Source organism: Suncus etruscus, chromosome 5 (assembly GCF_024139225.1).
Source record: "Suncus etruscus isolate mSunEtr1 chromosome 5, mSunEtr1.pri.cur, whole genome shotgun sequence".
Lineage (NCBI taxonomy): Eukaryota > Metazoa > Chordata > Mammalia > Eulipotyphla > Soricidae > Suncus > Suncus etruscus.
The window spans coordinates 152783351-152801400 of NC_064852.1; the positions used below are offsets into that span (position 1 = coordinate 152783351).

The 18050-nt window shown below is 42.0% G+C and overlaps 1 protein-coding gene across 1 annotated transcript in view; it reads left to right on the forward strand.

Moving 5' to 3' along the window:
• Window positions 1–18050, forward strand: part of STK3 (serine/threonine kinase 3) — a 219325-nt gene that overhangs the window by 16325 nt on the left and 184950 nt on the right. Inside the window, exons 2-3 of the mRNA XM_049773897.1 lie at window positions 9266–9346; window positions 17099–17227. Of these exons, the coding sequence (XP_049629854.1) occupies window positions 9266–9346; window positions 17099–17227 (210 nt within the window). The remainder of the gene's footprint in view (window positions 1–9265; window positions 9347–17098; window positions 17228–18050) is intronic.

Genomic DNA, 18050 nt, shown 5'->3' on the forward strand with positions numbered 1-18050 from the left:
TTTTGGCTTCTAGATCAACTTCTACCACATGTGCATTTAATTTGTGGAGAGTAAAGCGTGTTAGATCATGAGCCCTAATAATTTAGACGGGAAGTTCAATTTTTGGTAATTTTTTTTTACTTTGACTTTTATTCTTTTGGTTTTTGGGCCACACCCAGAAGTGTTCAGGGGTTATTCCTGGCTCTGTGCTAAAGAATTCCTCCTGACCGTGCTCAGGGGACCATATGGGATACCGGGAATGCAAAATCAGTGTCCTCCTTGCAATACTACCATTCCAGTCTTGTTCACATTTTTTCCTTAGGTGCACTGGGTACATGACAGTTTCTTTGAACTTTTCAGCTCTCCAGGCTCTAGCACCTTCCCCCCTCCCCATGAATTTATTGCATGGAGCTTTACTAAACAGTCATGAGAGTTCAGGTGTGGGATAGGTTTCACCTGGATCAGGCCGTCCATATTTTGATGGACTGTCATTTGATGGATTAACTTTGTCATGCACTCTTGGACCCATGTAAGAAAGGTTGGGGCCACAGTGTGCCAAGTGCTGTTGACTTTGGGACTAGCTGCTGAATTGGGGGGAGTGGGTTGGGACAGGGGCAGAGGGAAGGGGGATAGTTCTCTGAAGATTTCCCAGAGCAGGCTTGAAGGGTGTTCTTCAAAGGCAGAGAAAGGGATCATGTCAGAAGGGTGAGTGGCCTGAGCAGAGCCCATCTTCCTGCTACTGTGAGCACCCCTCTCCCTTCCTGCACTCCCACTGCCTGCCTTCTCTGTGGGCGAAGAGCTTCATACCCTTTGCTTTTTCACATCACTGTCACGTGATGCTTTTTCATATCCTACTTGTGTGTGGTTAATGTGAAAACTCGCAGCCTGCGAGAAGAGTTCGCTGCAGTTGAGATGTGGGTCATGGGGATGAGGTGGAGGTGTTCTAAAGCCCCTCTGCGGGGACATTTATCTTGTACAAGGCAGTGTTTGTGCAGAATAACTCTGGAAAGATTTTTTCCTGTCATTCTCATTTTTTTAAATAAATAATTTACCCGAATCACTGTGAGTTACACAAAGTAGTTCATGATTGAGTTTTAGTCATACAGTGTATGGCTTCACCAGTACATTTAAGTGTCGCCAGTTTTCTTCTTGCTACCCCCCCCCCCCCCCAGCCTGCATCTATCTGTGGCATATATTTTTCTTCTTTTTCTCTCTTCCTTTTTCCCTTTTAGCCACTGTGTTCTGCAATATGATTACTGAAGGGGTATTATACATATCATTTTCCTTCTTCTCGGCACCCAATTCTTGTCCAGAGTCATAGTGGTCCCTTTTCTACCCTCATTGCACTCCCCACTCTTTGTGGCAAGCTTATTACATGGACTGATCTTCCCGGCCCTCGACTCTATTGTCTTTGGATATTATTAACCTACTATTATTTTTTAAAATATTTCACAAATTCCTCTTTATCTGACTGATTTCTCTCAGCATGATACTCTATATCCATCCATGTATAAGCAAATTTCGTGACTTCATGAAATTTTTCCCAACAACTGTATAGTATTCCATTGTGTAGATGTACCTTTATTTATTTATTTATTTATTTATTTATTTATTTATTTATTTATTTATTTATTTTTTAAATCCACTCATCTGTTCTTAGGCACTTAGGTTGTGTCCAGATTCTGGTTATTGCGAATAGGGATGTGGAGGGATTTTCTACATTGTGTTTTTGGGCTCCTAGGGTATATTCCTAGAAACAGTATTGCTGGGTCATATGGAAGCTCAATTTCTAGATTTTTTTTTTCGTGTGCGGAATATCCACATTGTTTTCCAAAATGGCTGCATCAGTCTACATTCCCACCAGCAGTGAATGAAAATCTCTTTCTCTCGACATCCATGCCAGCACTGGTTGTTCTTGTTCTTTGTGATATGTGCCAGTTTCTGTGGCATGAGATGGTATCTCGTTTGTTCAATTTGCATTTTCCTGATGATTAATACAGTGGAGCATTTTGTCATGTGCCTGTTGGCCATCTATGAGTCTTCTTTGAGGAAATTTCTGTTCATCTCTGTAGCATTTTTGGATGGGCTTCAATGTTTTTTTCTTGCTATTCTCTAACAGTGCCTTATGTATCTTAGATATTATGATATTATTATTAGATGGGTATTGAGTGAATGGTTTCTCCCATTCTGTAGGAAGTCTTTGTATACTAGTCACTGTTTCCTTTGAGAACTTCTTAATTTAATGTAGTCCCATTTGTTTTATCTTTGCTTCCACTTGGTTAACCACTGGTGTTTCATGCCTTTAGTCTCAATGTCATGGTGTTTTCCTCTATGTACCTTATGGTTTCAGGTATGATATCAAGGCATTTAATTCACTTTTATTTGACTTTTGTGCACAGTGCTAAAAAGTTCACTTTTTTTTTGCATGTAGCTGACCAGTTTTTCTATTTTTAACTTTGTGTGGCTGAATCCTTATTGCCAGACTTTTGAATTGTAAGGATCAGAATCAACTCCCAATCCTGCATCTTTTTTTCAGCTCTTTCTCATTATGAAATTTGCTTATGCAAGACAGATGCCCTGCTCATTGTACCATCTCCTTGGCCCCAGCAAAATCTATTAAATGTTACTTATTCTTGAAACTGAACTATTAGGGTGAATTGGAGAACCATAGACTAGTCTATCGCAAAAGGTTTATCCTTCCCCAGACTCCACTAGAAAACTTAGTATTGAGGTCTTGGGAGGAAAAGACATTCTTACATTCAACAGGAAACACAGAAGTGAGATAAACAAACTTAGAGATTAGGGAAAAGTTGAAGAAGCCACTGAGGTGTGGGCATGTTGGAAAATTTTATGTTGCTGAGGAAAAAGGGACGTTACTGTTTTAAAAAACAATGTGGGATAAGACTACTCACTCTCACACACACTTATACACACACTCACACACTAACTCATGCACATGCATTCACATGTATAAACACACACACACACACACACACACACACACACACACACACCTGTCTTGCATTGGCTGGATGGGTCCTCATCTTCTTCCCACCTTACGAGATGGAGAGCCAGGTGATAGAAAAGTCAAACTGTATTAGCCACTGACTTCATCTTACAAAGATAGTCCTAGGTGTAGCTGTGTGTGGCTGTGTGTGTGTGTGTGTGTGTGTGTGTGTGTGTGTGTTGGGCCTGCCCTCTCCATGGAGCACAGATCTGGGGAAGGACATGTGCTGGGGACACCTCTACACAACTCTGATTCAAACATCAGCACCACGATGAGTTGCCTCTGTGGAGCTTAGAGGCCATTGCATATGTCAGACATAGATGAGAGGAGACTCATTACGCCATGTCTGCCAGGGCAGTAAAAGAGGAAAATGTGTTGTGAATTTTAGCTTGGGGTCTTAATTAGCGATTGTTTGTATTTTTTTTCTCCTCCAAACAGTAAGTTTTAAGAGTAGACAGTATAAAAATTATTTAAAATTAAACCATAACTGAAATAATCAGATTTCATTGACAATAGCAGAAAAGAAAGAGGAAATAGAGACAAAATGACACAGAATGTGAACATTTACCAAGACAAATCATGTGTTTTCACTCCCCCCGCCCCCCCTTCTTTGCCTGCATTAAGTTAAGAGCCTCGCAGTTGCTGCACATGTTGAGAAAGATGCCATGTGGACTAGAGCGGGTGCTTCCTCAGTGTGTAAGGCCCAGGCCTTGCTTGTTGAGTGAGAGCAGATGGGCTGCTGGAGGGAGCAGTGGTCCCAAACTGTAGGACTTGGTGGTGCTTTGTTCCCCTCTCTCTTCATCTCCTTCCTTCTCACTTCCCTCTCTGCTCTCAGCCATGCCTCGGCCAGTAGCTTTAAACCTTCCGTCCTCATTGTTCTGTGGTTGTCACAACTATTCTATGGTGCATTCTTGGACCTGCCAAACAACTTGCTTCCACTGCCTTGCTATATTTGTGCTCGCTTCATCTGAATCAGCTTCTGATTCCCATTTTCTAGTTTTCTTGCTGGAAATCCCTTCTCTACACTGCAGGAAAACCATCTTTGGTAACAGTTCCTTACCAGGTTGTATGGTATATGGTTTATTCTTAACCCATCTGGGTTATTTTTAATTTATGGTACTTTTATTTTATTTTTTAAAACCTTTATTTGTTGATTGATTGGCTGTTGGGCCACACCTAGTGGTACTCAGGGTTACTCTTGGTTCTGCACTCAGAAATCACTCCTGGCAGGCTGGAGGACCATATGGGATTCCAGGAATCGAACTGGGTCCCTCCCAGGTCGGCTACATGCAAGACAAACACCCAACCACTGTGCTATCTCTTTGGCCCTGATACTTTTGTTTTAATAATACTAAACTGGTTTTGGTTCTTTTTTTATTTTTTTTTTTATTTAAGCATCATGATTACAAACAGGATTATAGTTGGATTATAGTCACAAACAGAACATCTTCCTTCACCAGTGTAACATTCCCCCTCCCAGTGCCCCTCCCCCCTTCCCATCCCCTGCCTGTATTCAAGACAGGCATTCTACTACAGTTATTCGTTTTTAAGTTCAGTAACTTTCTTTTTCTTAAAGGATAAGTGTTAAAAAAAATACAATAGTAAAGGTGTGACAGTGGCAATCACTGCAAATCATTGCAAACAATGTTGTTTGCATAGGCCCAGAAAAATATGGGGAAAACAGGAAAAAAATCTTTAGTCTGATTACAAGAAGGCCTCATCCCAGAACTTTCTTGGCATAAGACCGACTCTGGACTCCAGGCATACCAGTCTGTCCAACCTGTGTCATTCTCCGTGGTCCAGGTGAAACTTTTTCACAGTTTAGCTTTTGTTGGTATCAGGTTCTTATATTTAAAGATTCTGGATTCTCTGCATTTCTTTCATTGAAGTCAGGCTGATGTGGAGCATCCTCTAGTTTCAGCACACCTTAGATACGGAGAGATCTGCCCTGCAAGCAGGTTGTTGCTGAGTTGTCTGGGTGTTGAGAGCACTCTTTGGAGTAAGTCAATGCCAGAGTAGTGGTAGGTCTTTCATGGTAGAGGTTTGTATCCTGGTAATGTTATAGATGATTGTGGTTGTTTCCATAGATGGTATCTATTGTTCAGGTGTGTGTGGGCGATGCCGATTCTTCTGAGGCCTAAGCCAAATCATTATGCCAATGTTCAGGGTATAAGACCTAACTGCATTACCACATTTGTGTTCCCATCTCTATTAGATAAGAACTTGTTTGAATATGTATTATTTTCCCATTTTAACGTGCCTGTGCAAAAGAGAAACAATGCCACAAGATATTGTTGGTGCATCTGGGGGTCGACGGATCAGTTCCAACATTCCCCATAACTTGGTTCAAACATGAATTCTACACAGAGATGCTCTTCTACCAGTATTACTTATAAAACAGATCTCAAAGGGGAAAAAGCAAATAAACAAATAAAAAAACCAGTGGGCAAAATTGTCACTATATAAGAGGATTAATCTGCTTCATAAAGAGTGAAGAGCAGCACATGGAGACTCCCTGAGAGGCGTTTGCTTCCTAATTGCTGGAAGCTGGAAGTTTACCAGTCCCCTTCCTGCCCCATGCAGGAATAGGGAAGACTGGGGTTTGCTTTAAACTGCTCCTCGCTGGAACCCACTTGTTGGGACCCTGGGAACCGGGAGCAAGGAGAGCGAAGGCTGTGGGGGGGGGGCAGCTGAGGCTGCATCTTCCCCTAAGCTTGGCCAAAAAGCCTACCGCATGGAGCCATGTCGTTCCCGTGTTGCCTGCTGAAGCTTCCGACTCCCTCTAAAACATTACTGTGAAAGATATGCAGTCCACCATGGCCAAAACAAAAATCACTAGTACAAAAAAAAAAAAAAGGTTAAATGTGGGGTAATAAGAGGTGGGGGTGAGGGAATAAAGGAATAAAATGAGCTTCTGGACGGCGTTCTGAAAATGACAAACAGATTAAACCCAGTGATATCCAAATATTTGTGTAGCTCCCCTGCGCGGTTTTACAATGGACAGGGTTAGTAAGGAAAGTTGCCTGCGACTTTCTGAAGCCAGAGCCTCTTGTGCTGCCATTCCCCATGCTGGCAAAAACTCCTGGCTCCCAGGAAAGAAAGAGATCCTTCAAGAGCTGAAAGCCTGGAAGTTCAAAGCTCCCACCCAAACCCTCCCTCTGGAGCTGGGTGGGAAATGGGGAAAGCTTGAGGTACCCTTTAAGCTTCTTGTTGGGACCCACCTCACTGACTTGCCTGGGCAGGTGGTCTAGGGGAAGCCCTGGAGTTCCGGAGGAAGGAGGTGGAAGGGTGCTGGGGTGACCCAAGCCCCACATCCCTCCTAGGCCTGGTTAAAAAGGCCTTTGGTATGGCGAAGGCCTGCCAACCCCATGCTGGCAAAAACTCCCGGCTCCCAGGAGGGAAAGAGCAGTTTTGGTTCTTTATCTAAAATTTTTCCTTTGATTCTTTTTTTTTTTTTTTTTTTTTTTGGCTTTTGGGCCACACCTGGTGATATTTAGGAGTTACTCCTGGCTATATGCTCAGGAATCGCTCCTAGCTTGGGGACCATATGGGATGCCGAGGGATCGAACCACAGTCCCTCCTAGGTTAGCGCGTGCAAGGCAGATGCTCTACTGCTTGCACCACTGCTCCGGCCCCATCCTTTGGTTCTTTATATAAGAAGTTTCAATCACTTTGATCACAATAAAAATTATTTAAAAAAAAAAAGAAATTTCATACTAAATTATTTTTGCTCCACCAAATACACCAAATCTCTCTCGTTTCTTGCTTCCAGCTGATCTGCTCTACAGGTGGGTGTTTATTTTTCTGAATCTTTATCATGATACTGTGATTTATCAGACTTTTATGGTAGTTTTATGTACACATCCTTTCAACACCACAGCACACCCACCACCAGGGTATTCTCTCTCTCCACCACCGTGCCCAATGTCCCTCCTGTTCCATCTCCATCCCTCCATCCCATAAGCTGTGGGATGGAGTTCTGTGGACCAGATCTTCAGTTTTGTTGCCTTCAGCCATTTGTTGCTCCTTTATTTTGTATTGGGGTTCCACATGTGAGAGAGATCATTTTGTGTCATTTCTGTTCTTTTTCTTTTTTTCTTTTTGTTTCTGGGCCTCACTAAGCAATGCTCAGGGGTTAAACCTGCTTCTGCACTCAGGAACTACTCCTGATGGTACCATAGGGGATGCAGGGGATTGAATCTGGGTAAACGGTTGCAAGGCACATGACTACTACACTATAGCTCTGTTCGCCTTCTACTGACTGACTTCACTCTACATGATGTTCTCTAGTTCCAGCCATGTAATGGGTAATTACTTGAGCTGCCCTTTCTTACAGCTGAATGGTATTCCATTTCATATATATATATATATATATATATATATATATATATATATATATATATATATATATTATATATGTACACATATACATAAACACACAGACCCCACAATTTCTTGATTCATTGATCCATAGTTGGGCTTTTGGGTTGTTTCCAATCTTGATTATTATACTAAGTCTGGTGATGAACTTAGGTGTGCATACTTCGGGATTAGTGTTTTTGTAATTTATGGATAGATACAATAAGTGGTATACTACGGGCATCCAGGAATTCTGTTCCTACTTTTTCAAGAAATCCTCAGATTGCTTTCCAGAAGTTGAGCTAGATGACATTCCACATATATTTTTTAATAAAAGAAAAAGTCAAATTAACCCTCCCCAAACATTTGTATATAGCAAATAAAATAGACCATAAAACTGAAAACCCATATGTAAGAGAAGTCAAGATGTAAGTGAAAACATTTACAACCTTAAAAAAGCTAATTTCACATGCATACTAATAAAACAGTAGAAAAATAGGCAAATAACAGGAATACTTGGTATAATTTTATTGTCACATTAAAATATGTGGTATTTTAATATTGTACCATATATATATTTATATATATATATATATTGGGGGGGTCACACCCGGCAGCGCTCAGGGGTTACTCCATCTCTATGCTCAGAAATCAGCCCTGGCAGGCTCTGGGGACCACAGGGGATGCCGGGATTCGAACCACCATCCTTCTGCATGAAAGGCAAACACCTTACCTCCATGCTATCTCTCCACCCCAATATTGTACCATATTTTAAATATGTATTATGTATTAACATGTATTATGTATCAGCCTCACTTGCATGAGACAAATGCACATTAAATCTATTCTGAAGTACTATGCTTCACCTTACCATTAATCCAAATCTGGGTACCCAAATCTGGGTATTTGGTGCCTGTTGTTAGATATGCTGTATTCATGTGTTCAGGAAGGTTCTTTCAGCTATCATTTGTGGGGGGATAAATTCATGCTTTTTTGTTTTGTTTTGTTTTGGGCCACACCTGGTGAAGTCAGGGGTTACTCCTGGCTTGGGGGGGCCCATATGGGATGCCTGGGATTGAATCAGGTTCGTCCTGGATCAGCTGTGTGCAAGGCAAACGCCCTACTGCTTTGCTAGTGCAATTTTTGCAGGGCAGTTTGTTAGTATGTCACTGTGCATTCATATTTTATTTTATTATTATTTAATTTTTTATTTTAATTAGTTTCTATGAAATTACAAAGTTATTCACGATTTGGTATCCGCCATATAGTGTTTCAGCAGCTTTCATATTTTATTACATAATCACAGCATATAAAGCATCCCAGTAACTATTTTTAATAACTACTATATAATTGCAGTGATTTTATTTAGATTATGATGCATTTATACTATGACTATCACTCTTATATACATGTTAATGAATATGTATACATTCGCTTATGTGCACATTTTAATATATTTGCAAATAACTTGCATGCAAATTTAAGTGTATACGAATGAGTATGTATGTATAGTCTCTTGCTCTAGCAGCTTCACTTCTGGAAATTTCTCCTGTAGATATGCTGGCACGTGTGGGAATTGATATGTGTATAAGTTATGGGAACATTGGTTGTAATAACAAATGATAACTTAGATGTCTATAAACAATGGACAATAAATTAGTGAGAAAACAAAGATGCTAGAGCCTGGAGCACACCTAACTGCTCAGGGTTCACTCCTCTTGGTAGTACTTGAGAGACTTTATGGGGTACCAGAGATTAAACCCTGATTGGCCACATGCAATACAAGAGCTCTACCAGCTGTACTCCTGCCTCCGTGTTTAATTTTAAAACTGTCTGAATGAGTCTATTGCATATTAAAAGTAAATGAGTTTATAAAAGGCTTTAAGAACAATGTTTCTTTGTGATTTTGTTTTTGAACAGTAAACTAAAAAAGCTGAGTGAAGACAGTTTGACTAAGCAGCCTGAAGAAGTGTTTGATGTATTGGAGAAGCTTGGAGAAGGGTAAGTACAAAAGTTATGAAAGCTCCATTAAGGTACTAAATTGATCATTGAAATTATGCTATCATCCTAATCTTTCAATAGAGGATATTTTCTTATATAGTAGTTAAAATTAATATATTCTATAGAAGTCATTGTGGATTTGTAAAGATAAAAATTTTGCTAGGTTTAGTATTAGTCTTTTCAAGAGCTGGGAATTTTATGTAAGAGACAAACAAGAACTGTGCTGTAAAATCATTTCCAAGAAGCTTGCTGGTTCATTTCATAAAGCATTTTCACTAATAAATTGGAAGATTTTATTTCATCTTTCAGGATGTTGAGACTCATCTTTGGAGAAAAGTGAGTAGTTTTTTTTTTTTTTTTTTAAAGCAATGGTGTCTTGGTGAGGAAAAAGGAAAAACTGGGTATGACTTCAGAATGGTGCTAGTGAAACAGGTTTCATTGTGAATACAGAGGAGCATTGAAGGAAATGGCAAAGTATAGGAAAACTGGTAAATATAATAAGAAGTATAAAACAGAACCCCAAATGGCTTATATAGCAAAAGCAAAGCAAAAAAGAGAAAAAAAATATGTGATAAGATAGAAGAAATAATATAAAGTATTTTTTATTAAATCTCAGTCTGGTGCCAGAGTGATAACATAGCAGTAGGGTATTTACCTTGCACACGACCGACTTGGGAAAGACCTGGATTTGATATCCAGTATCCCATATGGTCCTCCCCACACCTCCTGAGCCAGCCAGGAGTGATTTCTGAGCGCAGAGCCAGGAGAACCCCTGAGCATCACTGGGTGTAGCCCAAAAACCAAAAACCAAAACAAAAAACCTCAGTCATCTCACACAATTAGGATGAATTCAAATACAAAGATAAATGTATGCTGTTTGAAGAGACTTATAATATTCAAAGGGTAGAAATACTGCAGTGTTTCTTCTGAGACAAATCAAATAATCAGATTCCCTGCTCATAGATTAGAAGAACTAATAATGTCCATATTTCCTGAACAGGCTACAGATTCAGTCTAACCCTTATTAAAATTCTAATAAGAATTATTAGAAAATAAAATAGAATAAAAAATAGAATAAAGAATCCTAAAATTGTATAGAATCACGGAGGGCCCTGAACAGCCAAGCCAGTCTGAAGAATGGACAAGCCAGAGGTGTGACATTTTCTGATTTCAAGCTGTTACACTCACCACAACTCTTAATCCAAAACAGTGTGACCTGAGTATGGAAATAGATACGTAGATCTGTTGAGCTGGACACAGAGTCTGGAAGCAACCATACTCCTATTTATTTACACCCCCATCTATGATCCATGGGTTTATGACAAAGGGGTCACACAGTGCAGAAGAGGCAGACAATGAAGGGAGCTGGGCAGGCTGGACAACCAGATCTGGATAGAGCCAGGCTAGTCTGTCCCCATTCAGAAACCAGCGTTCACTCTGTGGGTGAAGACAGAAACACAAAATCCCCAAACCCTAAGACTCCAGCAAGGAAACAGGCCATGAGTTCCTGGACATTTGTCTTGCAATGATTTTTTTTTTTTAAAACAACAAATAAGGGGCTGGAGAGATAGCACAGCAGCGTTTGCCTTGCAAGCAGCCGACCCAGGACCTAAGTTGGTTGGTTCGAATCACCCATATGGTTCTCCCATGCCTGCCTGAAGCTATTTCTGAGCAGATAGCCAGGAGTAACCCCTGAGTGCCGCAGGGTGTGGCCCCCTCAAAAAAAGCAACAAATAAATTAACAAGGTTCCATCCAACCAGCATGGCTGGGACACCATCAACAAAATGAAAAGGCAACCTACCAAATGGGGGAAACTATTTGTAAATCACATCTTTTTAATCTATTACATAAAGAACATATACAGCTGAATAACAGAAAACAGGTAATCTGGTTTCAAAAAGTGGGTAAAGAGCTGAATAGACTTTTCTTTTTATAAAAAAGGCTAAATATGACCGGATACGTGAAAATATTGTTATGAGAAATAACAAATTATGAGAAATACAAATAGAGGCCACAGTGCGAGATTACGTTCTGTCCTGTAGGATGCCAGGACAGGATAGCAAGTACTGGGACAGTGCGTGCTGTTGGTGGGTGGGAAACAGTGGAGGGTCCACTTGAGCTAGGGTCCCAGAAGTCCCATGGCTACAGTTAGGGAGGAAAATGAAGCACTAGCTAGAAAACACACCTGTACCTGTGCTCTTGGACATATGAACAGACACCTGTACTAGCGCTCAGGAACATATGAACAGATACCTGCAACCCATGCTCATGAACATAGGAACAAAGACACATGCACCGATGTTCATGAACAAATCAACAGACACTCACACCTATGCTAATAGACATACAGTCACCTGCATCTGTGCTCATGGACATAGGAACAGACACCTGCACCTGTACTCAAGCATGTAAGGACAGACATCTGCCCCCATGGTCATGAACATACTAAAACACTTCTGCATTCCTGTGTTCAATGAACATCCTAACAAATACTTACATCCCTGCATTCATGACCATACGAACAAAGGTCTCCCCTTTGTTAGTTTATGTCCATGAACATCCTAACATGCATCCAAGTCCGAGTCATATTTCCCACTTGCCTGAGAAGGTTAGCAGCTCCCAGGCACAGACTGTATATAAAATGGACTGTGCTCACCTTCAGTACCTTCTGGTGTGGTGAAAATCAAACTCAACTTTTTGTAGCGACATACTGGAATATACAAACACCCAGCCATCATTCTGCATCTCTAAAGTGCGCAATGCCAGGTGCCAGTGATACTTCCGGAGAAAAGAGCTAGCAGACAGACTTCAGAGAGTGTGCAGTGATTGGGACAGTGGTGGTGGCAGGGAAGGCACTCAGGCAGGGCCCAGAAAGGGACCCACAGTTTCCTGAGCTATGTGGTGGTGCCTGGGTCAGGTGTAGGAAGAGAAGAATCTTTTCACGCACAGCACTGGGACACTTAGATATGTGAGCACAGATGGGTTCTTACCTTGAGACTCGATCAGCATCGACTCAAATGAATTGTGGAACTGAGCGTCCTATTACACAATCTTTTGAGGAAAACAGAAGGCTGGGCAAGTGGAGTTCTTTAACGCTCATACCAAAGGCATGAGGCCGATGACCTAAAACAGGTGATGTGGGTGGGGGGTCTGGGGGCGAAATCCATGACTTGTAGGTGTGAATGAGGTCATGGACCCAATCCTAGTGCCTGATGGCACCAACTACAGTCCTGGTTACTCTATTACTTGGGACTCTGAGGCCACAGTAGATCGTGAACCCCAGCAGACAGAGTGGGATGTGAGTATCTTGCCTAAAGGAGTGTGTGCCCCAGAAAGCATGTATGTGTGAATACCACAACCAAATCCTGTGGCTCTGGAGCTGAGTCTGGGGCACCAACCAGATGATGTGACGCCCTCTTCTGCACCCTAATTCCAACAACTGTAGCATTGGCGGGAAGGAGAGAAAAACTTACAAGTCTTGTGCCAATGAAGCTCTACAGGATGAGTAGCTCTTCAGACTCCCTTATCTTACTGCCCAAGGCCAGAACTTTTGTGTGGAAGGAAGGAAGTGGGACAGGGTCAAGGTGGACACTGCATTCCCCCCACTTCCAGGTAATAATGAACATTTAAAAAAATGCTTTATAAAAACCTTTAAAAAGTGGGGAAATGGAAATGAAGAATATTGACTTTCTGGACACCAAGAAAATAGACAACCCATGAAAAAAGGGATAAAATACTTGTAAATCAACCCACATTTCTGATACAGCATTTTTAGAACTTCAAAACTTAACATCAAGACATCATATTGATGGTTTAAAAATGGACAAAAGGAGAGACGACACATAAGATGACACAAGCATGATGCTCGCATGCCACTCTATCTGCTGGGGGTCATGGGCTACCTGCTGGGGGTCACACTCTGCTGTGGCCTCAGAGTCCTAAGCAACAGAGCAACCAGAACTGTGCTTGGCATCATTAGGCACTGGGATTGGGTTCATGGCCTCCTTCACTCTGAAAAAAAAAAGGTGCAGCTTCATGTATCATGGTTGGGTAGGTAAAGATCAATCATGTGATCCACACAAACAAAAACAAGGTAGTTTAAATGAAATTTAAAAGAAAGCAAAAGTAGGGGCTGGTGAGGCGGTGCTAGAGGTAAGGTGTCTGCCTTGCAAGCGCTAGCCAAGGAAAGACCATGGTTCAATCCCCTGTCGTCCCATATGGTCCCCCCAAGCCAGGGACAATTTCTGAGCACTTAGCCAGGAGTAACTCCTGAGCATCAAATGGGTGTGGTCCCCAAAACAAAAAACAAACAAAAAAAAAGAAAGCAAAAGTAGCAACACTTATTCTGGAAAAGTGTGTGTGTGTGTGTGTGTGTGTGTGTGTGTGTGTGTGTGTGTGTGTGTGTATGCGTGTATGCAGGTATGCTTCTGGATTAACATATGAGGATTTCTGACAGGGTTATGAGGTGTTATGGGTATTGGGGTGTAATTGGCCACACATAAAGTCTGAGTCAAGGTAGGTGGGCAGGGCCAAATTTCTATCACTGGCACCCAGGAAGGTGTGTCAGGGTTTTGTCTCCTGGAACTCTTGGCCACTTCAGAAGGCTGCCTGCTCCTTATTATTCAAGGACATTTTTTAAGTTCAATGCTATTGAATAAAGAAGAACATTGTTAATGATATACAAGAGAGCATGTAACCAAACATGCTTATGCCAGATAACAAGATTATCAATTTATTAAGGGAAAATTAGGAAGGGCTGGAAGCTGACATGACAGTTGCACAGGAAGTTTCAGAATTGAACAGAAATGGTAGAAAAGTTGTGTCCTTGACAGTCAAAGTGGGCAGTACTGTTCCCCCAGCAGGGAATGTGCTGGGACTAGGGAAGCTGTTAGCAGCCTCAGGTGATTTGGGGACACTTTCTTTTTGTTTATTTAAAAAGGGTTTTTTTTTTTGTTTGTTTGTTTTGGGTCACACCTGGCATTGCTCAGGGGTTACTCCTGGCTTTACGCTCAGAAATCAATCGATCCTGGCAGGCTTGGGGACCATATGGGATGTCAGGACTTACATGTGCATGCAAGGCAAACACTCTACCTCCATGCTATCTTGATTGGAGCCAGTGCATCAGGGAAGGCTCTTGCCCTGCATGTAGTCAACTGGGGTTACATCTCTGGCATCCTATATGGTCCCCCAAGCCCACCAGAAATAATTCCTGTGTGCAGAATCAGGAGTAACCCCTGAGCACTGCTGGGTGTGCCCCCCCCCAAAAAAAAAAAAAAAAAACAAAAGACAATAAAAGAGGTTGACTTTCAGGAGTGTGCTGAGTGATTTTTACTTTCTTTTAAAGAGGATTGTACACCAAGTAATTTTGGGAACTTCTTTAGTCAATACATTTGATTCAATATGTAAGCATATAATGAATCATACTTACACATTATTTTCTTATAATATTCATTTTAAGGGGTATTTTTTAATAGTCCACTGAGCAATCATTTGAAGAGATGGGATCTTATACTCCCAAATTCTGTCCCCTGCCATACATCAGTGGTAGCACAATCAAATCAAATTGAATCAATCACAATGTTCACATAAAGAAAAAAAGAAAAATTCCTCAACACCAAACTCAGCCTTGCAAAGATTCTCCAGGTTATGTTTCTGATCATGACCTATGCAATTTGATAATAAAGATCACAGCATGAAAACAACCTACTCAGTCGGTAATAGGGGTGGTCAGGAAGGGAGAAGGGATGTGCCAGGTGCTGTGGGATGGGGTTACCTCAGGAATCTGAAATGCTCTCACCAATGCACCCAGAAAGATGGTTTGTACTATCTCAAAGGAGGGAAGCCACAATGAAAATCTGGTATGTCCTTTTCAGCCTCCACCACTGGGCCTCTCTCCCCTCCCCTTTCCTTTTCTTCCTTCCCTCCTTCCCCCTCCCCTCTCTCCCCTCCCCTCCTTCCCCCTCCTCTCCCTTCTCTTCCCCTCCCTTTCCCCTCCCCTTCCTTCCCCTTTCCTCACCTCTCCTCTCCTCTCCCCTCCCCTTCTCTCCCCTTCCTTTCCCCTCTCCTCTCCTTTCCCCTCCCCTTCTCCCCCTTCCTTTTCCCTTCTCTTATTCTCTCCTCTCCTCTCCTTTCCCTTCCCCTCTTCCCCTCCCCTTTCCTTCACCCTTTTCCCCCTTCTCCCCTTCTCTTCCTTCAATTTTTCTCCCTTCCCTTCCCCTTTCCCCCTTGCTCCCCTTTGCTCCCCCTTTCTACCCATTTCTTTCCACTCCCTTTTCTTCCTCTTCCCCTCCCCTTCTGTCTCTTCCTCTTCTCTTTTCCCCTTCCCTCCTTTCCCCTTTCCTTCACTACTCTCTCCTCCCCTCCTTTCTCCTCTCCCTTCCTTTCCCTTTCTCCTTCCCTCTTCTCCCTTGCCCTTTCCTCTCCTGTTTTCTCTTCCCTTCTCCTCCCCTTCTCTCTCCTCCAGCTAGGCCCTCTCCTCTCATCTTCTTCCCTCTCCTCTCCTCTCCTCTCCTCTCCTCTCCTCTCCTCTCCTCTCCTCTCCTCTCCTCTCCTCTCCTCTCCTCTCCTCTCCTCTCCTCTCCTCTCCTCTCCTCTCCTCTCCTCTCCTCTCCTCTCCTCTCCTCTCCTCTCCTCTCCTCTCCTCTCCTCTCCTCTCCTCTCCTCTCCTCTCCTCTCCTCTCCTCTCCTCTCCTCTCCTCTCCTCTCCTCTCCTCTCCTCTCCTCTCCTCTCCTCTCCTCTCCTTCCCTCTGCTCCCCTCTCTTCCAGAATATGTTTGAGTTCTGGCCTTGCTGGTGGTCCCAGTACCAGAATCTCTGCTTTTTTAACTTTTAAAACAGTAACAAATAATTTTTTGGCCCAATAATAGGCTTAAATTTGATGATGCATGTTAAAAGTTGAAGCTTAGCTTATGACAATCAGAACAGATAGTTTGACAAGATTTTTGTTTGTTTGTTTGTTTGTTTTGGGCAGTGCTCAGGGCTTACTCCTAGTGGTGTTGGGGAACCATATAGGGTACTGATGATAGAACCCAGGTCTGTCATGTGCTAGGCAAGCGACCTCCCTGCTGTCTCTCTGGCCCCAATGTATAATAGCAGGCTTTAATTTCAGCTCCTCGTTCATCCCACAGAATTAATGGTTTCCATTCTCTTTGTTTTTGTTGTTAGAGCACATGCATGCTTAAGTTGCAGTTTCCAGGGTGGCAACACAGAGTTTTGTGACAAAAGGCCATTAGATCCTGCTGGTCATTTACCCCTAGCATGTCCTCTGCCCTTGAGGGATGAGGGTGGAGGAAGGAATCTTAGAGCCTTGGCTCTGCCTAGGACCTGGGCCAGACCTAGAGTCGAAGTTACTCTCTCTTAGTCAGAACAGGGATGGGGTTTGGATATTCTGGGGTGAATTTTGCATAAGTGAGGTTAAGCCTTTTCTCCTAACTTTTAAATCTGCATTTCATTTTTCTAATTCCCCTTTATATCTTCTTAAAGCTGCGTTCATTTGAGTGGGCAGAAATGTAAGTCCTTTTCTTTCATTCCTAAGAAAAATAGCACTTTAAAAATAGTTACTTTGATTTTGTAAATCTGTAATTGGAGTAGTAGTATGAAGATGTAATTCATATTCTTCATTGATTTATGTACTTTGATTTGTCAATATTTGTGTTTGACACCAGAAAAGTCAACATAAAAAATGCAGACTGTTTTTCTCTTAATAATTATGATTTTCAAAGGGGAAAAATAAAGATCTCGGTTTCTTTTAGGTCTTATGGAAGTGTATTTAAAGCAATCCATAAGGAATCTGGACAAGTTGTGGCAATTAAGCAAGTACCTGTTGAGTCAGATCTTCAAGAAATAATCAAAGAAATTTCTATCATGCAGCAGTGTGACAGGTATGAAGAGATTTTTGCCTTCCTTTTGATGAATTTTGTTGATAAAGTATAGTAAAAGGGCATTCACTTTTTATCTTTTCAGGTTCCTTTTCTGACTTCTCATGGGAATTGAGGTGAATTCTTTAAGGAAGATGGGGGCAACTTTGTGGTACTGCCTTTATAAAGCACCCCAAAGCCCTAGCTCCATAGCTGGTTATGAAGTTGCATGTGGAGGGCTAGAGAGACTCAATGGGCTGGACCAGGGGATCCCTGGAACTGCTCTGGTCCTCTGAATGTCACAGGGCAAAACTCCCAAGCATAGAGCTGGAAGTGGTACTGAGCACTGCTAGTGTGGGCCCCTCATCCCAAAATTAAGTAAGGTCTCATATGATGATAGAAAATACTCAAGATTTTTATTTTCCGGTAAAATTTTTTTTCATGCAAAGTTATTCATCTCTATTGTCTCTATATATTACTAATAAAAATAATTTTTTTTCTTAACTAAGAGGCGTGTGTGTGTGTGTGTGTGTGTGTGTGTGTGTGTGTGTGTGTGTGTGGTAATGCTCAGGGATTACTCCTGACTCTGCACTCAGGAATTACTCCTGGCAGTGCTCAAAGGATTATCTGGGCTTTCAGGGATTAAACCCAAGTTGGCTGTGTGCAAGGCAGGCACCCTACCTGCTGTACTATCTCTCCAGCCCCAGATTAAAAGAAACTTGTTTTACTAATTCAGCAAACACTTCCTAAGAGAAACTGTGCCTGGAAGTGTGTTCCAAGCATGACACTTCGGTTCCACCTACTAAGTACTTTTAGGTTGAAATGATCAACCTTGTAATGGTGAAAA